General features: G+C 49.4%; 1 protein-coding gene across 2 annotated transcripts in view; it reads right to left on the reverse strand.

Moving 5' to 3' along the window:
* The window catches only part of LOC143768940 (72 kDa type IV collagenase-like), a 214,296-nt gene that overhangs the window by 172,818 nt on the left and 16,527 nt on the right, over positions 1 to 24,951 (reverse strand). For both annotated transcript variants that reach the window (XM_077257544.1, XM_077257546.1), the window contains exons 2-3: positions 10,626 to 10,649; positions 10,379 to 10,537 (exon numbers count right to left, since the gene is read on the reverse strand). In XM_077257544.1, coding sequence (XP_077113659.1) covers positions 10,379 to 10,537; positions 10,626 to 10,649 — 183 coding nt within the window. The remainder of the gene's footprint in view (positions 1 to 10,378; positions 10,538 to 10,625; positions 10,650 to 24,951) is intronic.

Consider the following 24,951-nt stretch of genomic DNA (forward strand, 5'->3'; position numbering starts at 1 on the left):
ATAAGGGGCAGTGACTGTACGGAGCATCTGTATGGGGCCATAACGATTGTGCAGCACTGTAAGGGGCAGTGACTGTACGGATCATCTTATGGGGCCGTAACGCTTGTGCAGCATTATAAGGGGCAGTGACTGTACGGAGCATCTTATGGGGCCATAACGATTGTGCAGCACTATAAGGGGCAGTGACTGTATGGAGCATCTTATGGGGCCATAACGATTGTGCAGCACTATAAGGGGCAGTGACTGTACGGAGCATCTTATGGGGCCATAACGCTTGTGCAGCATTATAAGGGGCAGTGACTGTACGGAGCATCTGTATGGGGCCATAATGATTGTGCAGCACTATAAGGGGCAGTGACTGTACGGATCATCTTATAGGGCCATAACGCTTGTGCAGCATTATAATGGGGCAAGTGACTGTACGGAGCATCTTATGGGGCCATAACGCTTGTGCAGCACTATATGGGGCAAGTGACTGTATGGATGATCTTATGGGGCCATAACGTTTGTGCAGCATTATATGGGGCAAGTGTCTGTATGGAGCATCTTATGGGGCCATAACGTTTGTGCAGCACTATATAGGGCAAATATCTCTATGGAGCATCTTATGGGGCCCTTATTACCCTTTATGCAGGATTATATGGGGCATATTTTAATATGGAGCATCTAATGGGGCCCATCAAACTTTATGGAGCATTATATGGGGCTCCTGATTCAATATGGATATTCAAAAACACTTAACCTACTGATGTCTCAATTAATTTTACTTTTATTGGTATCTATTTTTACTTTTGAAATTTACCGGTAGCTGCTGCATTTTCCACCCTAGGCTTATACTCGAGTCATTAAGTTTTCCCAGTTTTTTGTGGCAAAATTAGGGGGGTTGGCTTATACTCGGGTCGGCTTATACTCGAGTATATACGGTAACTTGTTAAAAGCAAAACACAATTTAGCAAAAAAAAAAAAAGGACACCAATACTTACATTACAGGCAGTAGTCCAAGCACTCTGCAGGCAGGCACCAAACAACAGGAACCGCAGCATAGCACTAGGACAGCAGCACTGGGACCAAGACAGCTGCACTGGGACCAAGAGAGCAGCACCAGCACCAAGACAGCAGCACCTAATCTAAAAGGAAGGGAGAAAAACTCTTCACAGAGTGCAAAGACAGAAAGAAATTTTCAAAGCTTCTATACTTACATATAGACGGCATCACTGGGACCAAGACAGCGGCACTGGGACCAAGACAGCGGCACTGGGACCAAGACGGCGGTATTGGGACCACGATGGAGGCCATGGGACCAAGACGGCGGCACCACTGGGACCAAGATGGCGGTATTGGGACCAAGACAGCTGCACCTAATCTACAAGGAATGGAAAAAAAATCTGTAAGGAGTACAGAGTGAAAAGACAGAAAGACATTTTCACATCTTCTATACTTACATATAGACGGCAGCACAGCGAACAATAGGGCGGCAATGGGACCAAGACAGGGGTACTGGGACCAAGACTGCGGCACCAGGATAGAAGCAATAAACAGTCTAGAAGCAACAGGAAAAAAAAAGAAGTACAGAGTACAGAATGCAGTGAGAGACAGGCAGACCTTTTCAAAGCTTCTATACTTACATCCAGAGTCTTCTGTCTTCATCCAATGTCCTGTGCCCGCATCCGGAGTCTTCTGCCTTCTTCCAATATCCTGTGGCCGCATCATGAGTCTTGAGAGTAATGGACTTCCTGTCTTCAGGCCCCTTTTATACAGCCGGCAATTTTAAGGTGGTTACATCATTTCCAAGGCAAGATTAGTCAGAAGTACGCATGCGTATCGAACGCAAGCGTACTCATGTCCTTGCATAACAATGCGTTCCCATAGACAGTAATGCGTTTTTTTAACGCAATCATCCGCAATCGTCCGCATGTGGATGATTGAGAAATATTTGCTGCATCAAAAAATTCATCATGTTGCGTTTGTCAGACCCCGCGCACCCAGCCGCACACCTCCAAATGACACATGCGTATGCATCCGCAAGCGAACGCATGCAAAAACATCTCACTGCATACACAATGTTAAAGATATGTACGCGTGACGCATGTGGATCGATGCGGATCGTACGCTGCTCACACAGATGCAAATGTGACCCTGGCCTAAGGCTACTTTCACACATCCGTCAGTACGGGGCTGTCGCAAACCGTCGGCCCGACGTACCGACGGACGTTGTGCTAAATTTAGCACAACGTGGGCAGCGGATGCAGTTTTACAACGCATCCGCTGCCCATTGTGATGAGCGGGGAGGAGGGGGCTGAGTTCTGAAATGGTGGACACGTCGCACAAAGAAAGTTACATTGAACTTTTTTTGTGCGTCGCGTCCGCCAAAACACGATGCATCCGACGCACGACGGATGCGACGTGTGCCCATCCGTCGCGATCCGTCGCTTATACAAGTCTATGGGCAAAAAACGCATCCTGTAAGCACATTTGCAGGATCCGTTTTTTGACCATAACGACGGATTGCGACGGTGAAGAAAAGACGGAAGTGTGAAAGTACCCTAAGACAAATGTCGGGGACGACATTAAATTAGTAGGGAAGAGTGTGACAAATAGAAGCTGCATTGATGATTTAGAATCATTCAGCAATAGAGGGGTTAAAGTGTGTACTGAGACAGGGAGTGGTCAGCACAGCCCCAGTGGATTCTAGGAAAGTTGTTATGCCAGGGATCTGCAGAAAAAAGCAGTGTATGAGAGAGTCTCCTGTCACAATGAACTAATATAAGCTGTCAAGACCAGTTCTTTCAGGGAAGTGACTGCTAGAAGCATAGAGGCAGTCAGGACACCCATGACCGCGTATGCCGAGTACGGTTTTATCTTCGGCCGTAATCCTCAATAACGTAAAAAAAAAAACCCCGCCATACCATCCCAACCTCTTCCCTTAATAAACACACAACCATTTATATTTATTTGGATATTTTGGCCACAGCGGCCAACTTTTTATTAACAAAATAACATAAACAGTAAAACAATCAGTATATAAATTCGAGGGGAGGGTTCTTGGAGCTAAAAGATCTGGCAAAACCCCCAAAAAATGAAGATAGACCACCATGTTACCCTCAGCCGTCCATCACCAGCTCGAGGGCACCGTACCTCCCGATCCGGGAAGAGAAAAACCACCAACAGCTCCCAGGGTAAAAACCCCGTCCAGAGCCCATACCAAAATGCCAGATCAAACCCCACACCATTTTCAATTGCCAGTAATTATGTTCCAATTCCTTCCCCCTACCAATCAGCGTTAACTCCAAGAACCCCCACCCAACCCTGCCACTGTGACAATAACACAAAGATACGCAAAATTCAACCCAACATTCTAACATCATAGCTATAAAATATATATATGTATCCCCATTTTTATTTTTTTTTAAACACACCCAATTACACAAATATACATACATACATGTTAGGGGTCGAGTTCCCTCCTCTGCACAGGGGGAATCTCGGTCCATCTCTGCTGCGGTCTCCCATTCTTCTGCCACAGTGGAGCCTGCTCAGCGGAGACGTCGGTCCCAGCATCTCGCTCAGTCTGACTCTGTGAAAAGAGTTACTGCTGCCTTTCCTGCTTCTGCCATTGAAGTTGGTGCTGGGCAGCGGCTAGCAGACGCTTCTGGGTCTAAGTCCTGCTTTGCTCATTCTGAGCATGCCCAGAGTAAGATCTCTCAGTGGAGATCGAGGGTCACATGATCTGATACTGCAGCTAAGGTCATTGGCTCCTTCAGGAAGGTCCTGTAGGTGCTCACGCTCTGATGTTGCTTCTCATTGGTCCTTCTAGGAAGGTCCTGTACGTGCTGCAGCTATTTAAGGTTCGCATGACCGCATGGCCATGCGCTAGTATTGTTCTTTGTTAAGTGTTTTGCGCCAGTGTGGTCACGAGAGTATGTGTTCAGGGACCCGGCTGAAATAAACCCCTAGAATGCTGGCACCTCCGGCGAGGAGTTTGTGTTTGAATGTGTTCAGGGACCCGGCTGAAATAAGCCCCTAGAATGCTGGCACCTCCGGCGAGGAGTTTTGTGTGCATGCGTGACCACTGACTGCTCTCTGTGTGGGCAGTTAGCCTGTGCCTCTGTGAAGCCTAACAGGGCACAGTGCTTTTCTTTCACGACTACTCGGTGAAGTAACTGAGTTAGTCCATACCGCCATATCGTGCCGCCGTTGCTAGCAGCAGGTACTCCTGCACGGTGGACCCCTGGCTGCGAACGCACCAATATCTATAAAAACATCTCTATTTATTCGGTGCGTTCCGCTAGCCGTAACATAATCCTGGGCCGGTTCACCCCTCTTCCATATCCTGGCAAGCTTTGAGCTCTCTTCTCAACAGCCACCATATTAATTGCTTAACTTAGTGCAGACACCCAATTGACATAGCCCAGTGCAGCCAGCCCAGCGGTTAAATTCTCAACAGGCCAGATGGTCCTTGTTCTTCTCCCGGTTTCATTTCACCCTCCATTTCCTTTCTGGGGAGAAGAAAATTCGTGCCGACGCTCTCTCTCGCTCCGTTGTGTCATCTGTGGAGGAGGAAGAGGAGCCTCGGCTTATTGTCCCCGCCGAGAGCCTGAGAACTGTGGCCCCGGTTTCGCTAGAGTCTGTGCCTCCGGGCAAGACTTTTGTACCATCCGGTTTGCGACCGGAGGTTCTCTCTTGGGCACACTCGTCCAGGGTGGGTGGACATTTTGGTTCCAAAAGGACATCTGAGTTACTGGTGAGGACATACTGGTGGCCGCATATGGCTCGTGATGTCGCAGACTATGTTCGGGCGTGTGTCTCCTGCGCCAAAAATAAGTCTCCTCGACAACGGCCAGCTGGGTTATTATATCCTCTGCCGGTGGCAGATAGGCCCTGGGAGATGGTCGGGATGGACTTTGTGGTGGGTTTGCCTAAGTCTTGTGGCTGTACCGTCATTTGGGTTATCACCGATCATTTTTCTAAAATGGTGCACTTGGTGCCGCTTCCACGGCTACCTTCTGCACGGGCCTTGGCAGCGTTGTTTATTAAACACATCTTCCGCCTACACGGTATGCCAGACAAAATTGTCAGTGACCGGGGTCCCCAGTTTGCGTCTCAGTTCTGGAGAGAGCTTTGTCATCTTCTCAGTATTGAGTTAAATCTCTCTTCTGCTTATCATCCCGAGACGAATGGGTTGGTAGAGAGGGCCAACCAGACCTTGGTCACATATCTGCGACATTTTGTCTCAGCCAGGCAGGATGACTGGGCATCCTTGCTATCGTGGGCAGAGTTTGCACTGAACAACGCTGTAGCCGACTCCACTGGACAGACGCCATTCCTCCTTAATTATGGTCAGCATCTGCGGGTACCTGTGCCCATGCCCATGTCTTCCGCCGACTCCAGGGTGGCAGACTGGGCTGTGGAGGCACGGGACATTTGGGACCATACTCAGGATGCCATTCGGGCCTCCAAGGAGAGAATGAGGTCTTCCGCCGATGCACATCGGCGCCCCGCTCCGACCTTTGCTCCCGGCGATTTAGTGTGGCTCTCCGCCCGTAACATCAGGCTGCGTGTTGAGTCCACTAAGTTTGCTCCTCGCTACTTGGGTCCCTTCAAGGTCCTCGAACAGGTTAATTCTGTGGTCTACCGTCTAGCTCTTCCTCCACGCCTAGGTATCACCGACACCTTTCATGTGTCCCTCCTTAAGCCCGTATACATGTCCCGGTTTTCTGAGTCATCTGCTGGGACATCGGGTTCATCTACGGACGATTACGAGGTGAACGCTATTTTGGGGTACAAGGTGGTTTGTGGCAAAAAATTGTATTTGGTGGACTGGAAGGGTTACGGTTCTGAGAGCCTGCTGAGCGCATTCGGGCTTTGCAGCTCATTGCTGCCTTCGAACGTAGCGAGGCCCAAGGAGAGGGGGTAATGTTAGGGGTCGAGTTCCCTCCTCTGCACAGGGGGAATCTCAGTCCATCTCCGCTGCGGTCTCCCATTCTTCTCCTGCCGCAGTGGAGCCTGCTCAGTGGAGACGTCAGTCCCAGCGTCTCGCTCAGTCTGACTCTGTGCTAAGAGTTACTGCTGCCTTTCCTGCTTCTGCCATTGAAGTCGGTGCTGGGCAGCGGCTAGCAGACGCTTCTGGGTCTAAGTCCTGCTTTGCTCGTTCTGAGCATGCCCAGAGTAAGATCTCTCAGTGGAGATCGAGGGTCACATGATCTGATACTGCAGCTAAGGTCATTGGCTCCTTCAGGAAGGTCCTGTAGGTGCTCACGCTCTGGTGTAGCTTCTCATTGGTCCTTCTAGGAAGGTCCTGTACGTGCTGCAGCTATTTAAGGTTCGCATGACCGCATGGCCATGCGCTAGTATTGTTCTTTGTTAAGTGCTTTGCGCCAGTGTGGTCACGAGAGTATGTGTTCAGGGACCCGGCTGAAATAAGCCCCTAGAATGCTGGCACCTCCGGCGAGGAGTTTGTGTTTGAATGTGTTCAGGGACCCGGCTGAAATAAGCCCCTAGAATGCTGGCACCTCCGGCGAGGAGTTTTGTGTGCATGCGTGACCACTGACTGCTCTCTGTGTGGGCAGTTAGCCTGTGCCTCTGTGAAGCCTAACAGGGCACAGTGCTTTTCTTTCACGACTACTCGGTGAAGTAACTGAGTTAGTCCATACCGCCATATCGTGCCGCCGTTGCTAGCAGCAGGTACTCCTGCACGGTGGACCCCTGGCTGCGAACGCACCAATATCTATAAAAACATCTCTATTTATTCGGTGCGTTCCGCTAGCCGTAACACATACATATATATCCAAACACATATAAATACCCTAACAGCTCCCCCTATGAAAAAAACCCCCCAGGGAAAAAACAAAGGGGAGGGTGGGTGGGTCTGCCTCACTCTGGTATATGGGACAGAATGGCGGTTTACCCGCACTTTCCCCGCAGATCCTCCCTCCTTGTAGCTCCTCCCCCACTACCATCTACCTATCACATCCCCGTAGCATTATTCAAAAACCTCCCGGCCAAATGCAGTCATGGGGGGGCCTCCATATAGCTGCGCCTTACTCCTGCCCCCGTCTGGAACAATCTTTGTTGCTTCAAGATAAGAGTGTGAGAGACTAAGGCTACTTTCACACTTCCATCTTTTTGAAGACATTGCAATGCGTCGTTTTGTGCAAAAAATGCATCCTGCAAAGTTGCCCGCAGGATGCGTTTTTTTGCACATAGACTTGTATTACCGACGCATCGCGACGTATGGACACATGTTCCATACGTCGTGCACTGGATGCGTCCGTAATTGACGGACCGTCGTCACAAAAAAAGTTCAATGTAACTTTTTTTGTGCAATGGGTCCGCCATTTTTGACCACGCATGCGTGGCCGAAACTCTGCCCCCTCCTCCCCGGACTGCAGAATGGGCAGCGGATGCATCCATCCGCTGCCCACGTCGTGCAGAGAATTCACAATGTCCGTCGGTACGTCCGCCCGACGCATTGTGATGGACCCATACCGACGGAAATGTGAAAGTAGCCTTAGATTCTTCCCCCCACCCCCTGACTGCATGACAAAGGTAAAGAACTCCTCTGTGTAAAGACACTGTGTGTGAAGAGATTTTGTCTGTGAAGAGACTTTCATATATGTTTGCAGGAAGCATTATATAAAGAGAAGTGATTTTGTGTGATGGAAAGAAGCTAGATTAAAACCTTATAATCAACCTCTGCCTAGAAGCTGTTACCTCACATGATTGTGAAAGATTCTGGTTAATGGTTGCCCTGAGTAAAATCCCATCAAGATTTCAAAGAAATCATGTTACTTTGCTCTGCCTCCCTATACTGATGGGCAAACATACAACAAAGAGTCATCAGACAAAAACCTTTCTCTTGTCCTCACCATAAAATTCAGTGCCAGAAGTATGCAAACATACATCTAAACAAGCCATATCCATTTTGGAAACAAGTCCTGTGGACCGATGAATTTAAAATTGAACTCTTTGGCTACAATGATCAAAGGTATGTGTAGAGACAAAAGGGCATAGAATTTCAGGAAAATAACATCTTGCCAACCATTAAGCATGAGGGTAGATCAATCATGCTTTGGGGTTGTGTTGCAGCCAATGGCATGGGGAACATGTCATTGGTAGAGGAAAGCGTGGATTCAATAAAATTTCAACAAATTCTTGATGCAAGCATAACACTATCTGACGTTGAAAAGAGAATGGCTTCTACAAATGGATAATGATCCTAAACATATCATTGAAAATCTGTGGCTAGACCTCAACATAGCAGTGCAAGCGAGATGGCCCAGGAAGAATGGATGAAAATCCCTCCAACAAGAATTGAAAGAATCTTGTCTGGCTACAAAAAGCATTTACAAGCTGTGATACTTTCAAAATGGGGTGCTACTGGGCACTAATCACGCAGAGTGCCCAAACTTTTGCATAGACCCATTTTCCTTTTTGTAACTTTTAAAATGTAAGAGATGACAAAAAATATTATATATATATATATATATATATATATATATATATATAAATATACAGTATATGTATTTATATTTATATATATGTATATATATACTTATATATATTGTTTTAGTTCACTCACGTGGCGGCGCACAGAAGTAGAAAAAATGAGAACACTGTCTCTTTAAAGGCCTCGTTGGTTTATTGTAAGGCAGCATAAACCAACTAGTGGGGATATCAAACTCTGCATTCTGGCTAAAACAGGTGTAAAACAACGAAAGAAAAGCAGAATTCTGCAGCACAGTCATTATGTTGCGGGTGGCACCTCGCTCTGGAGCAGCACAGGTTCAGTCTGTACCCGACGAGCCACAAAGCCTCTGGAAACTCTTATCTCCAGGTTAGCTGAATGCAGACTGCCAGTAGAGCTCGGTTATTTTTACCTAAGCCTGTAACTTCCCCACCATATGATTGATCACATGATCATGACCTCACTACAGGTCCTCCAGCACTTGCAGGTCCTGCAGGGAAATGGGTACGGTGAGCACCCTTCTACCCGCACTGTGGGTGCTCACATAAAACCGGCCCATTGAATTCTGTACATGCCTCTCAGCACTTAGTGTGCCGGAAATACAAAAATAATCCGGTTTCACATTACTGACCGCTGCATGCGGAGTGACACGAACCTCCCTTCCTCCACAAAGCCAGTGACTCTGTCACTATATATATATATATATTGGCTTAAGATACAAAGGAAATGTGTCATCTTTAACTTTAGGCCTTTTAGAGATCATTTTATCTTCAACTTGCTTAACTGTTCACAACAGTAATTTTGACCATTTTGACTAGGGGCGCCCAAACTTTTACATGCCACTTTAGATAGATCATTTTACAAAAATAATTTGTTAATTTCAGCTAATGAAATCATTTGGTCTGTAGAATGTTGGAATGTTCTGTAAAATGCTGTTTTCTATATAAAATGCAGAAACCAGTCTAGACATGTTTGAGACTCAGATGGCAGCATACCTTGGAAAGTAATGACTGTTAATATTTGCTTAGGGTCTAAGAGGTAACGTTTTTCCTTGTGGAGAGTGACATACCAGCTCTGGCTTCTCAAGATAGGAACGCTTCCTCCGTGCAATGCTCCTCTGGGAAAATTTAATATGCAAATTGCCTTTTCAGAGAGAAAGAGGACTTGAACTCTATAGTGCCACCTGCTTCCAACAGGTGGCCCTATAGAGTTCATGTCCTCTTTCTCTCTGAAGCAGTAATTTGCATATATTTGCTTATGCATTGTTTACCCTCTTCCAGACCACCCACACAGTTTAAAAGTCTGGGCGGGCTTCTATTCTGTGATGGGGTTCTAAAGTGTGACTGCATAGTAGTGGAGCTACATGAGATTGTGTAGCTGAGGAGACAGTGATATGACTGTCAGAGCAGCAGCAGTCCCTAGAGATATAAGATGAAAATAAAATTATTTAAATATTGAAATCCCCCTCCCCCTCCAGGTATTCCATGAATTTATGAGGGAATAATTTGCAAAATAAAACAAAAATAAAATACCGTAAGTAAATGAATAAAAAATAGCTGGTAAAAAAAATAAATAGGCAAAAGAAAAATACCACTTTCAATCTAAATCAATGTTACTAGTCCCGTCCTCATAAAAAATGTGTATTTAAAAATTGTTTTTACTGGATAGGGAACAAAGTTTTAAATGCATTTTAGTTGTCCTTTTTGGTTATAAAAATAAAATTGGAAAAACTGACACTTTATCCTATATTTTGCCACCAATTTTGTCCGCTATCAGCAACAAAAACAGAGAAGAAAATAGTGATATAAAAATGGTTTGAACCATAACCTAGGATACCTAATTTAAACAGTAATATTTAGGAAAATGTTTCAATGAATCAATAATCCTAAAAGGTAAATAAAATGGTTCAGTTACCCAAACTGGTGCAAAACTCCCACTGAGAATCCCGGTCATAGTCTGAGGTTTTAGAACACCAATAGGCATGATCCATCCGACTATTGGGAATGCAAGAGTAATAAAAGCGCTGGAGATAGGTAAATGGAAACACACAATTTGGAGAAGTCACATTCAGACCTGAGAAAAGAGAGGCAATTACTCTAAACTCTTATTTTCATACTACATGTAAAATTATGTGTTATGCCTCATAAAAAATGTTTCTCACCTTCTGACATTTTCACCAGTTCAACTAGAAAAAGTATGGAAAAAGATAAGTTAATTTATTTTCCAATAGCTGATAACACATTTCAATGTACAGACAAATATCTGCACCTATGCTATAAAGTTTACGTTGGTTTCCTGGCACTTAAATGTTCATTGCTTGGTATACAGTAGGTCCTTAATGCAGAGCAAAAGGGGAGGTGACAGATCACGATCTTTAAAATATAAAGACGCTTAAGTTAAATACCAGAATACCAAATGGTATGAACATTAGAACAGATCTCATGTATATTTACTAAATTAATTACATTAGGATAAATATTATCAAATAAATTGCATTTTTTATACTATAGTGATCTGTCAAAGTCACTTCCTGTTTAATTACTATATAAAACAACACCCTACGTTTAAGGACTTATGCCACACTATGACTAAGAACGCAAAGTTGGTGGACTTCCCAGGGATCTGCATTTTTTTAACATTACGTAACTTTTAGAATGATTTTTCAATATATTTATTGTTTTTATATTAACCTCTCCGAACTTGTTGCTGCACACGATTTCCATCACCTTAATGCAGATCAGTCTGCCCTCACTACCTAATCACCAGAGCAAAGGTACAAGAATGAATAGTTATAAAAAAGTTCAGGTGAGGTCTTGATCTTCATATTTCTGAATATTAACTGCTGCAACAATCAAAATAAAAAAGACCAAAGCAGCAAAGTAATACATTTGGGGTTTAGTGATGAAATTGTGGCACCCCAGGAGTCCAGTTGCCACAGTGGCATTGCCTCCCTCACAGGGGGTGATGTCATGCCTGGGAGCAAAGAGGGATCCCCTTGCCAGGTAACTTCAGCATAAAACACCTTTCCAGACTCCAGACCAGAAGGGGGAGCTCTAACACCTGTGTTAGGGGAGCTTCCCTATAAATTCTGGACTGGAGGTGGGGTTAGAGGAGTCAGAGTCAGTGTGAGTCTGGGGAGCAGACAGTGAAGGAGGAAGAGGCAAGTGAGGAGAATCTGGGGGATTGGAGCTGCGAATGAGCTCACCCCAGGACCGAGCGGAAAAGATCGGACACCGGAGTCCGTGGTTGTATGGGAACTGCAGGCCCAGCAACTAAAACCAGAGGGCAGTAGATTGCAAGTCTCCTGGCCCCAGCTGACACCCTGAGGCACAGGAGCATACGAGAGCCCGGAGTCACCACAAGGGTGGTTCTAATTCATTAAAAGGCTTGTGCTACTTTAGGCCGGTTTCACACGTCAGTGGCTCCGGTACGTGAGGTGACAGTTTCCTCATTACAATTACAATTAATATTGTGGAGTTCATCTCAGTCTGTCATTACTGTGACCATAACACAGGTCTACAAAAAATATTCTTTGTAATCATCGCAGGTGACTTTGTACTTTTTTGAATCATCTTTTTGCCATTATTTCAAAAATGTATATACAGCTCTGGCAAAAATTAAGAGACCCCTGCAAAATGTTTAGTTTGTCTGATTTTTCTCTATATAGGTATATTTTTGAGTGAAATGTAAATTGTTCATTTATTCTATAAACTTCTGACATGTCTCCGAATTTCCAAGCAATAAATTTTGCATTTTTTTCCTGTAAATGAGAAATGGTCAAAATAAAAAACAAAACAAAAAAAAACATAGTGCTTTCAGACCTCAAACAATGCAAAGAAGACAAGTTTATAATCATTTAGAAACAACAATACTAATGTTTTAACCTAGGAAGAGTTCAGAAATCAATATTTTGTGGAATAATCATGATTTTTAATCACAGCTTTCATGCGACTTGGCATGCTTTCCACCAATCTTTCACACTGGTTCTGGTGCAAAAATGTCAGCAGTTCTTCTTTGTTTGATGGCATGTGACTATCCATCTTCGTCTTGATTACATTTGAGAGGTTTTCAATGGGGTTCAGGTCTGGAGATTGGGCTGCCCATGACAGGGTTTTGATATGATGGTCTCTTAGTTTTTGCCAGAGCTGTAGTTTTTCTGTAGCAAGTATAGTTTCCATGGAGCAGCATCATTATTATAAGGTACTAGATGGCGGCCCGATTCTAAAGAATCGGGAGTCTAGAATACATATATACTTTATTTATTCAAATGTAAGAATAATACAATTAATAAATAATAGTAAGAAAGAACAAAAAATGGCTGCACTCACCAGCTCTTGACAATTCTTGACAGTACGGCACATTTCTGATTGGTCGCTCGCGGCAGGCGGCAACCAATCAGAAAAGTGCCGCGCACCACGAAGGCATATATCTTTGTCCACCCTGAGCGGGTGTAGGACGCTGGTGACGTCACTTATCTCCGGACATTATCTCCGGACAAAGCCACGGAAGTTGGCACAAATTGCCGGAAGTAGTATTCTAGGCAATTATATATTAGATTTTAATGTTATCAGTGTTTACCTTTGAACGTTTATATTGTATTGTCCTGTCACCAGCCATGTGTACGATTATCGGCCGAAAGCCTCTCTGGAACCAATAATCACCCCATGTAAAGGTATCTTTATAAGTTAAAGATTCAGAATACTATGACTTTTATCATATCCTGAACAGTCAAGTTTTTTATGAACCGTTAAGGTTTTCTGGTTGAAGTAAAAAAAACTCTGAGTGTTTACAGTTTGAAACCATAAAATGTTGAAAAATTATGTCATTCTTGAGTATATCACTCAATGGTACTCATAAACGTGTCAAATTTGATCTATAATATACTTTAATATACGTTACTTTAATCTTTAATATACTTAAGAACAGGGCCCCAGACATCACACAGGTGGTCTGAAACACCGCACAGTGGTCCAAAATATCGCTGTGCTCTGACTGGGGCCCCATATGCTGCCTGGGGCCCCTGTGCTCTGCCTGGGGCCCCATATGCTGCCTGGGGCCCCTGTGCTCTGCCTGGGGCCCCATGTTCTGCCTGGGGCCCCTGTGCTCTGCCTGGGGCCACTGTGCTCTGCCTGGGGCCCCATATGCTGCCTGGGGCCCCTGTGCTCTGCCTGGGGCCCCATATGCTGCCTGGGGCCCCTGTGCTCTGCCTGGGGCCCCATAGGCTGCCTGGGGCCCCTGTGCTCTACCTGGGACCACTGTGCTCTGCCTGGGGCCCCATATGCTGCCTGGGGCCCCTGTGCTCTGCCTGGGGCCCCTGTGCTCTGCCTGGGGCCCCATGTTCTGCCTGGGGCCACTGTGCTCTGCCTGGGGCCCCATAGGCTGCCTGGGGCCCCTGTGCTCTGCCTGGGACCACTGTGCTCTGCCTGGGGCCCCATATGCTGCCTGGGGCCCCTGTGCTCTGCCTGGGGCCACTGTGCTCTGCCTGGGGCCCCATATGCTGCCTGGGGCCCCTGTGCTCTGCCTGGGGCCCCATATGCTGCCTGGGGCCCCTGTGCTCTGCCTGGGGCCCCTGTGCTCTGCCTGGGGCCCCATGTTCTGCCTGGGGCCCCTGTGCTCTGCCTGGGGCCACTGTGCTCTGCCTGGGGCCCCATGTTCTGCCTGGGGCCACTGTGCTCTGCCTGGGGCCCCATAAGCTGCCTGGGGCCCCTGTGCTCTGCCTGGGACCACTGTGCTCTGCCTGGGGCCCCATATGCTGCCTGGGGCCCCTGTGCTCTGCCTGGGGCCACTGTGCTCTGCCTGGGGCCCCATATGCTGCCTGGGGCCACTGTGCTCTGCCTGGGGCCCTATATGCTGCCTGGGGCCCCTGTGCTCTGCCTGGGGCCCCATATGCTGCCTGGGGCCCCTGTGCTCTGCCTGGGGCCCCTGTGCTCTGCCTGGGGCCCCATATGCTGCCTGGGGCCCCTGTGCTCTGCCTGGGGCCCCTGTGCTCTGCCTGGGGCCCCATGTTCTGCCTGGGGCCCCTGTGCTCTGCCTGGGGCCACTGTGCTCTGCCTGGGGCCCCATATGCTGCCTGGGGCCCCTGTGCTCTGCCTGGGGCCCCATATGCTGCCTGGGGCACCTGTGCTCTGCCTGGGGCCACTGTGCTCTGCCTGGGGCCCCATAGACTGCCTGGGGCCCCTGTGCTCTGCCTGGAACCACTGTGCTCTGCCTGGGGCCCCATATGCTGCCTGGGGCCCCTGTGCTCTGCCTGGGGCCACTGTGCTCTGCCTGGGGCCCCATATGCTGCCTGGGGCCCCTGTGCTCTGCCTGGGTGTAGGACACTGGTGACGTCACTTATCTCCGGACATTATCTCCGGACATTAGCTCCGGACATTAGCTCCGGACATTAGCTCCGGACAAAGCCACGGAAGTTGGCACAAATTGCAGGAAGTAGTATTCTAGGCAATTATATATTAGATGGGCATTTCCTGAAGGAAATACATGGTGCTTGAACAGCGCTACCAGCTTTACAGCAGCACTTTTCACACACGGGACTGGGGGGCGCGCTTACTTTTGCACCCGGGGCCGGGGGCGCGCTTACTTTTGCACCCGGGGGCGCACTTACTTTTGCACCCGGAGGCGCACTTACTTTTGCACCCGGGGGCGCACTTACTTTTGCACCCGGGGGCGCACTTACTTTTGCACCCGGGGGCCCACTTACTTTTGCACCCGGGGGCGCACTTACTTTTGCACCCGGGGGCGCACTTACTTTTGCACCTGGGGGCGCACTTACTTTTGCACCCGGGGGCGCACTTACTTTTGGGGCCGCACTTACTTTTGGTGGGCGGGGCTCCTCGGCCTCCGATTTGGTTGGTGGGGCCCCTCGTCCTCCGATTTGGTGGGTGGGGACCCTCGGCCTCCGATTTGGTGGGCGGGGACCGGCCTCCGATTTGGTGGGCGGGGACCCTCGGCCTCCGATTTGGTGGGCGGGGACCCTCGACCTCCGATTTGGTGGGCGGGGACCCTCGGCCTCCGCTTTGGTGGGCGGGGCCCCTTGGCCTCCGATTTGGTGGGCGGGGTCCCTCTGCCTCCGATTTGGTGGGTGGGGACCCTCGGCCTCCGCTTTGGTTGGCGGGGCCCCACGGCCTCCAATTTGGTGGGCGGGGTCCCTCTGCCTCCGCTTTGGTTGGTGGGGCCCCTCGGCCTCCGATTTGGTGGGCGGGGCCCCTCGGCCTCCAATTTGGTGGGCGGGGACCCTCGGCCTCGGATTTGGTGGGCGGGGCCCCTCAGCCTCCGATTTGGTGGGCGGGGACCCTCGGCCTCCGATTTGGTTGGCGGGGCCCCTCGACCTCCGATTTAGTGGGCAGGGACCCTCGGCCTCCGATTTGGTGGGCGGGGCCCCTCGGCCTCCAATTTGGTTGGAGGGGCCCCTCGGCCTCCGATTTGGTGGGCGGGGACCCTCAGACTCCGATTTGGTGGGCGGGGACCCTCGGCCTCCGATTTGGTGGGCGGGGACCCTCGGCCTCCGATTTGGTGGGCGGGGACCCTCGGCCTCCAATTTGGTGGGCGGGGACCCTCGGCCTCCGATTTGGTGGGCGGGGACCCTCGGCCTCTGATTTGGTGGGCGGGGCCCCTCGGCCTCTGATTTGGTGGGCGGGGCCCCTCGGCCTCTGATTTGGTGGGCGGGGCCCCTCGGCCTCTGATTTGGTGGGCGGGGCCCCTCGGCCTCTGATTTGGTGGGCGGGGACCCCCGGCCTCCGATTTGGTGGGCGGGGCCCCTCGGCCTTTGATTTGTTGGGCGGGGCTCCTCGGCCTTCGATTTGGTGGGCGGGGCCCCTTGGCCTCCAATTTGGTGGGCGGGGCTCCTCGGCCTCCGATTTGGTTGGTGGGGCCCCTCGGCCTCCGATTTGGTGGGCGGGGCCCCTTATCCTCCGATTTGGTGGGCGGGGACCCTCGGCCTCCGATTTGGTGGGCGGGGACCCTCGGCCTCCGATTTGGTGGGCGGGGACCCTCGGCCTCCGCTTTGGTGGGCGGGGACCCTCGGCCTCCGATTTGGTGGGCGGGGCCCCTCGGCCTCCGATGTGGTGGGCGGGGCCCCTCGGCCTCCGCTTTGGTGGGCGGGGCCGGGCCCCTCGGCCTCCGCTTTGGTGGGCGGGGCCGCTCGGCCTTCGATTTGGTGGGTGGGGCTCCTCGGCCTCCGATTTGGTTGGCGGGGCCCCTCGGCCTCCGATTTGGTTGGCGGGGCCCCTCGGCCTCCGATTTGGTGGGCGGGGACTCTCGGCCTCCGATTTGGTGGGTGGGGACCCTCGGCCTCCGATTTGGTGGGCGGGGACCCTCGGCCTCCGATTTGGTGGGCAGGGACCCTCGGCCTCCGATTTGGTGGTCGGGGACCCTCAGCCTCCGCTTTGGTGGGCGGGGCCCCTCGGCCTCCGATTTGGTGGGTGGGGACCCTCGGCCTCCGATTTGGTGGGTGGGGACCCTCGGCCTCCGATTTGGTGGGCAGGGACCCTCGGCCTCCGATTTGGTGGTCAGGGACCCTCGGCCTCCGCTTTGGTGGGCGGGGCCCCTCGGCCTCCGATTTGGTGGGCGGGGTCCCTCGGCCTCCAATTTGGTGGGCGGGGACCCTCGGCCTCCAATTTGGTGGGCGGGGACCCTCGGCCTCCGATTTGGTGGGCGGGGACCCTCGGCCTCCGATTTGGTGGGCGGGGACCCTCGGCCTCCGATTTGGTGGGCGGGGACCCTCGCCTCCGATTTGGTGGGCGGGGACCCTCGGCCTCCGCTTTGGTGGGCGGGGCCAGGCCCCTCGGCCTCCGCTTTGGTGGGCGGGGCCGCTCGGCCTTCGATTTGGTGGGCGGGGCTCCTCGGCCTCCGATTTGGTTGGTGAAGCCCCTCGGCCTCCGATTTGGTTGGCGGGGCCCCTCGGCCTCCGATTTGGTGGGCGGGGACTCTCGGCCTCCGATTTGGTGGGTGGGGACCCTCGGCCTCCGATTTGGTGGGCGGGGACCCTCGGCCTCCGATTTGGTGGGCAGGGACCCTCGGCCTCCGATTTGGTGGGTGGGGACCCTCGGCCTCCGCTTTGGTGGGCGGGGCCCCTCGGCCTCCGATTTGGTGGGCGGGGTCCCTCTGCCTCCGATTTGCTGTGCGGGGACCCTCGGCCTCCACTTTCGTGGGCGGGGCCCCTCGACCTTCGATTTGGTGGGCGGGGCTCCTCGGCCTCCGATTTGGTTGGTGGGGCCCCTCGGCCTCCAATTTGGTGGGCGGGGACCCTCGGCCTCCGCTTTGGTGGGTGGGGCCCGTCGGCCTCCGATTTGGTGGACGGGGCCCCTCGGCCTCCGATTTGGATGGTGTGGACCCTCGGCCTCCGATTTGGTGGGCGGGGACCCTCGGCCTCCGATATGGTGGGCGGGGACCCTCGGCCTCCAATGTGGTGGGCGGGGCCCCTCGGCCTCCGATGTGGTGGGTGGGGCCCCTCGGCCTCCGATGTGGTGGGCGGGGCCCCTCGGCCTCCGATTTGGAGGGCGGGGACCCCCGGCCTCCGATTTGGTGGGCGGGGACCCTCGGCCTCCGATTTGGTGGGCGGGGACCCTCGGCCTCCGATTTGGTGGGTGGGGACCCTCGGCCTCCGATTTGGTGGGCGGGGCCCCTCGGCCTCCGATTTGGTGGGTGGGGCCCCTCGGCCTCCAATTTGGTGGGCGGGGACCCTCGGCCTCCGATTTGGTGGGCGGGGACCCTCGGCTTCCGATTTGGTGGGCGGGGACCCTCGGCCTCCGATGTGGTGGGCGGGGCCCCTCGGCCTCCGATGTGGTGGTCGGGGCCGGGCCCCTCGGCCTCCGCTTTGGTGGGCGGGGCCGCTCGGCCTTCGATTTGGTGGGCGGGGCTCCTCGGCCTCCGATTTGGTTGGTGGGGCCCCTCGGCCTCCGATTTGTGTGCTCTGCCTGGGGCCACTGTGCTCTGCCTGGGGCCCCATATGCTGCCTGGGGCCCCTGTGCTCTGCCTGGGGCCCCATATGCTGCCTGGGGCCCCTGTGCTCTGCCTGGGGCCCCATATGCTGCCTGGGGCCCTGCCTGGGGCCCCTGTGCTCTGCCTGGGGCCACTGTGCTCTGCCTGGGTGTAGGACACTGGTGACGTCACTTATCTCCGGACATTAGCTACGGACATTAGCTACGGACATTAGCTCCGGACAATAGCTCCGGACAAAGCCACGGAAGTTGGCACAAATTGCAGGAAGTAGTATTCTAGGCAATTATATATTAGACTAGATGGTGGCCCGATTCTAACGCATCGGGTATTCTAGAATATGTATGTTCATGTAGTATATTGCCCAGCCACGTAGTATATTGCCCAGTGACGTAGTATATTGCCCAGCCACATAGTTTATTGCCCAGCAACGTAGTATATTGCCCAGCAACGTAGTATATTGCCCAGCCACATAGTATATTGCCCAGCAACATAGTATATTGCCCAGCAACGTAGTATATTGCCCAGCGACAAAGTATATTGCCCAGCGACATAGTATATTGCCCAGCGACGTAGTATATTGCCCAGCGACGTAGTATATTGCCCAGCGACGTAGTATATTGCCCAGCGACATAGTATATTGCCCAGTGACGTAGTATATTGCCCAGTGACGTAGTATATTGCCCAGTGACATAGTATACAGCACAGAGCCACGTAGTATATTGCCCAATGACGTAGTATATTGCCCAGTGACGTAGTATATTGCCAAGTGACGTAGTATACAGCACAGAGCCACGTAGTATATTGCACAGCGACGTAGTATACAGCACAGAGCCATGTAGTATATTGCCCAGCCACGTAGTATATTGGGCAGTCACGTAGTATATTGCCCAGCTACGTAGTATATTGCCCAGCCACATATGTCACAGGTTAAAAAAATAAAAAATAAACATATACTCACCTTCCGCAGGCGCGTTGTAGTTCTGTCGCCTGTGTGGGGTGCAGGCGGCAGCTTCCGGTCCCAGGGTGTGATAACGTCGCGGTCACGTGACCATGACATCATGGCAGGTCATTTTCGCGCAGGCGCGCCTGACTTGTGATGACGTTGCGGTCACATGACCGTGACGTCATGGCAGGTCCTTCTCCCAGACCATCCTTGCCACCGGAACGTGCCGCTTGCATGGACCAGCCGGAGCATCGCGATTTGCGGGAAAGGCGGCGGAAGGTGAGTATCTAATGATTTTTATTTTTTTTAAATTATTTTTAACATTAGATGTTTTTACTATTGACGCTGCATAGGCTGCGTCAATAGTAAAAACTTGGTCACACAGGGTTAATAGCGGCGGTAACGGAGTGCGTTACCCGCGGCATAACGTGGTCCGTTACCCTGTGTGAGCGGTCAGTGACCGGAGGGGTGTATGCGGGCGCCGGGCACTGAGTGCGGGGAGTAAGGAGCGGCCATTTTCTTCCGGATTGTGCGCGTCGCTGACCGGGCGTGGCAATGGTCGTGGGCATTTTGCCACGACCAATCAGCGACTTGGATTCCATGACAGACAGAGGCCGCAACCAATAAATATCTGTGACAGACAGAAGGACAGACAGACAGAAAGACGGAAGTGACCCTTAGACAATTATACAGTAGATAGGAAATATATTGCCACATTAAGAAAACAGTAATCTACATATCAGAAAAAAATGGTTCACCTTACAAAACAGTTTTTATTAAACCAAAATAATTTCACATGCAAAATAGAAACAAAAATATGAGCAGAAAATAAAAGTGCTTGACATTAGACTGTCGTTGATACGATTGTTCAGGGTTGTCCCTATATAACATCCAACAGTGTTCTGCCATAATTGACACATCCAAAAAGCCTGGTAGCGGTGTTCTATTACTTTAATGTCCTGGTGAAACCACTCGCCTTGTTCATCGCTTACATCCCCAAGATTTTGAGGGAAGAAATCTAATTGTGAATGCAAAAAGTGCATTTTCAGAGATATGCGAGATCCAAGACACTGGTATGTATTTAGGAGTTCCTCAACACCTTCAACATATTCTGGAGATTTTTTTTTCTAAGGGTATGTGCACACGTTGCGGATTTCTTGCAGAAATTTCCTGAAGAAAACCGGAAATTTTCTGCAAGAAATCCGCATTTTTTTTTTTGCGTTTTTTTTCCATTTTTTTCGCGTTTTTTTAGCATTCTGCAAGCGTAATTAGCTTGCAGAATGCTAAAGTTTTCCAAGCGATCTGTAGCATCGCTTGGAAAACTGACTGACAGGTTGGTCACACTTGTCAAACATAGCGTTTGACAAGTGTGACCATCTTTTTACTATAGATGCAGCCTATGCAGCATCTATAGTAAAAGATAGAATGTTTAAAAATAATTAAAAAAATAAAAAAAAAGGTTATACTCACCCAGACATCTCCTCACCGGCGTCCGTTCCTCTTCCTATAGCTGGTCTGTGCGCACAGGACCTTCCGTGACGTCACGGTCACGTGAGCGGTCACATGACCGCTCACGACCAATCACAGGACAGTGACGTCATCGGCAAGGTCCTCCACCGCACATCAGCTACAGGAACCGAAGCGACAGCATGCAGTGGAGCCGGGAAGACATCGAGGGTGAGTATAGGACTATTTTTTATTTTAATTCTTATTTTTTGACCACTTATATGGTGCCCAGTGCGTGGAGGAGAGTCTCCTCTCCTCCACCCTGGGTACCAACCGCACATAATCTGCTTACTTCCCGCATCGTGGGCACAGCCCCGTGCGGGAAGTAAGCAGATCAATGGACTCCTAGGTGTGCGGAATCCCCTGCAATTCCGCATTTTAATGAACATGTTGCTTTTTTTTCCGCGATGCGATTTTTTCGCGGAAAAAAAGGCTACATTTGCACAAAAAATGCGGAATACACTGAAAATAATAGGAGGCATATGTAAGCGTTTTTTTCGCGTTTTTATCACGTTTTTATAGCGAAAAAACCGCGAAAAATACTTAACGTGTGCACATGGCCTAAGAAGTCTTCACAGATCTACTTGATGCTTTTCCAAGATCACAATTCCTTATCATTTAGAGTTCCTTCAAACACATCATCTCTCATAAGCTCTCTGATCTGAGGATCAACAAATACCCCTTCCTTCAGTTTTGCTGGTGAAATGCTGGAGAATTTCTGTGAAATGTACTGAAACCCAAAGTTTTTAATCAATCCCTACTTTATACAGCTCTAGTAAAAATTAAGAGACAACCACATCAAAACCCTGTCATGGGCAGCCCAATCTCCAGACCTGAACCCCATTGAAAACCTCTGGAATTTAATCAAGAGGATGATGGATAGTCACAAGCCATCAAACAAAGAAGAACTGCTTACATTTTTGCACCAGAAGCAGTATGAAACACTGGTGGAAAGTATGCCAAGACGCATGAAAGCTGTGATTAAAAATCATGGTTATTCCACAAAATATTGATTTCTGAACTCTTCCTGAGTTAAAACATTAGTATTGTTGTTTCTAAATGATTATGAACTTGTTTTCTTTGCCTTATTTGAGGTCTGAAAGCACTGTTTGTTTGTTTGTTTGTTTGTTTTACCATTTCTCCTTTTCAGAAAAAAAATACAAATTTAGTGCTTGGAAATTCGGAGACATGTTGTCAGAAGTTTACAGAATAAATAAACAATTTACATTTTACTCAAAAATATACCTATAAAGCGAAAAATCAGACAAACTGAACATTTTGCAATGGTCTCTTAATTTTTGCCAGAGCTGGATGTAGTGGAGGAAGAAAGATTTTTGTTGGAGCAACTAAAGGATTATGCTGAACATTGCCTCTACCTGGAGCATAGATGTTTCTCTGTCCCCAATCACAATGACCATAATGCTATACTTTATTTCTACTGTCCCATAAACACAAGAAGCAACAATATTTTGTGAAACCTCCTTGCATTGATGATGCTTATATTGTATTTCATCCAAAACAACTGATAGATTTTCATCAATTTCCTTGAGATGACATGAGTGAGCAATAGGGATTGATGGTTTCATATTTTCATTGTGAAGCAACACTGCTTTTCAACTTCTCTGGGATGAGTCAATAAACAATTGCCAATCTGCAACAAAATACTCTTGATTCAGTTCTTCAAAGAGGCCATTCACATTGTTACAGTACATCATTGGTCCATCAACTGTGAAAAATTGTGCTAAATTGTTACTTCTGTTTCGGTAATAACACACTTCATCTGACATCATCATCATGAAGAAGATTCTTCTGTTTCAACCTAGATGCAAGAAGTTCAGCTTTATCTTTTGACAATGAAAGCTCTCTGGCTGCTCGGCTGCTCCATCTGGTACATACTCATCTTGACTTGAGGTCTCCATGTCTTTGCCAGTAGCTTCAGCGCCATAGTCTTTATATTCTACTTCATTTTCATCCATTCCAGACAACGGTGGTACAGGAACTGGCAAGGTACCATCATGTGGAACTGGCCTAATTGCAGATTCAAGTTCAGGGTAATTAATCTTATGTTTGACCTTTGTAGAAAAGCCCTTCGTTTTGTCATCACTATAATTTTTGGGTTCTCTCCAAATCATGGAAACAGCAAATGGCATAGCCACTTTCTTCATATTCAACCAGTTATGAAGACCATTTGGACAACTTGAGCATATCACATGAGGGGTCCAGCTTTTGTCTTGATCACCAAGTGGACACTTAAAGTACATCTGGTACATCTTTTTAATATCATGCGTAATTGAATGTACTTGGCCTTTTGGTGTAAAAGAACCACACACATACCAGAATCTGTTGGTCTGACTGATATACTGCCGGGAATTCTCCCTTAAATCAGATCAAACAGTAGAGTAAGTTCAGTTCAATGGTGATGACAAGCTAAGAAAAATGAGAAGAGCTGACCGACTATATGCAGATATTTCTCCAGAGATGACAGAGGCAGCTTGTGTTTAGAACTGATTTTACTGGAGGTAATCTGGTAGATAACTATATACAGTTACGAGGTAAACGGGTCAGCCTATTCCTTATAGAAGAACATTTGCAGGCAGTCAGTTTCTCAGTGTGATATTGGCTGCTTTCAGGTTCTCTCTCTCTGTGGAGACCCTCACTCAGTTACACCTCAGTGGATGAGCTGTTTTCTTCCCTCTGAGGTGACTTGCCTTCCCAGAAATGCAGTGAAAATCCTCTCACAATGGTAGCTGTCCGCTGCCTTCCCTTCTATCTCCCTGTGATAGGGCTCAGATCCCTGTAGAGGCCTGTCTCCTGTCAGAGTCTCACATACCAGTCCTTGCTGCCATCACCATCCTTTTCTGTCTGACTCAAATCTTACCGCCTCATAACAGTTAACCCCTCCCCATAACATGTGACTTTCTGGTTGACTGCACTGTCAATAGTCCTTCCCATAAAACTCACTAAAACCTTTATTGATGTTGTCCCTGTAAGAAAATTCACAATTAAGTAAGACAAGCAAAAAAATGGGAATAACATAGGAAAAACCACATACATTAAAAATGCAGAAATAGTGTAATAATAAAAATACTTCTATCGCAGAAACTTTATGTGATAGAGCAAAACTAAGCTTATTTTTGGAATTAGATTAATCACATGAAACTCCATAAAACAGACATGTTACCTATGCTGATGATTTTTTTGTGTTGACCAGTGAAATAAGACCCCAGGCAACTTGACTCTGAACATATGAAAAGGCATGCTGACAAGAGATGCCTAGATCCATCAACCATTCAGCCAAGAGATAAGTGTCATGCTGGATGACAGATAATTAAGTGCACAACAAAGGGGAAAGGGAGGGGGAGCCCAAACACTAGGGAAGTGGGGAGTGGAGACCCTTAGGGTACTGTCTCACAGTGGCACTTTGGTCGCTACGACGGCACGATCCGTGACGTTCCAGCGATATCGTTACGATCTCGCTGTGTCTGACACGCTACTGCGATCACGGACCCACTGAGAATCGTACGTCATAGCAGATCGTTTGAAACTTTATTTCGTCGCTGGATCACCCGCTGACATCGCTGCATCCGTGTGTGTGACGCCGATGCAGCGATGTCTTCACTGGTAACCAGGGTAAATATCGGGTTACTAAGCGCAGGGCCGCGGCCCTGCGCTTAGTAACCCGATGTTTACCCTGGTTACCCGGGGACTTCGGCATCGTTGGTCGCTGGAGAGCTGTCCGTGTGACAGCTCACCAGCGACCACACAACAACTTACCAACGATCACGGCCAGGTCGTATCGCTGGTCGTGATCGTTGGAAAGTTGCTGAGTGTGACGGTACCCTAAGTCAGATATAAAATCACCCTGACTGCCCTAACCGTCCCTATATATGTTCTGCACCTATCACCAGGAACCTAATCCCTGCCTGACCCTAGCGATAGGCCCTGGTTAGTGAGGGAATGGGGTGAAAAATCATCAGTCCCCACTACAACTAAAAACAAAGAGGATAGACAAACAAGGGAACACTTAGCTTGAGAAGACAACCGAGATGTCATGCCAGCAGTCCACCAAGATTCCTCTGAGAGGGAACTAAGCGACTGT

The sequence above is a fragment of the Ranitomeya variabilis genome, chromosome 4, assembly GCF_051348905.1.
Source record: "Ranitomeya variabilis isolate aRanVar5 chromosome 4, aRanVar5.hap1, whole genome shotgun sequence".
Lineage (NCBI taxonomy): Eukaryota > Metazoa > Chordata > Amphibia > Anura > Dendrobatidae > Ranitomeya > Ranitomeya variabilis.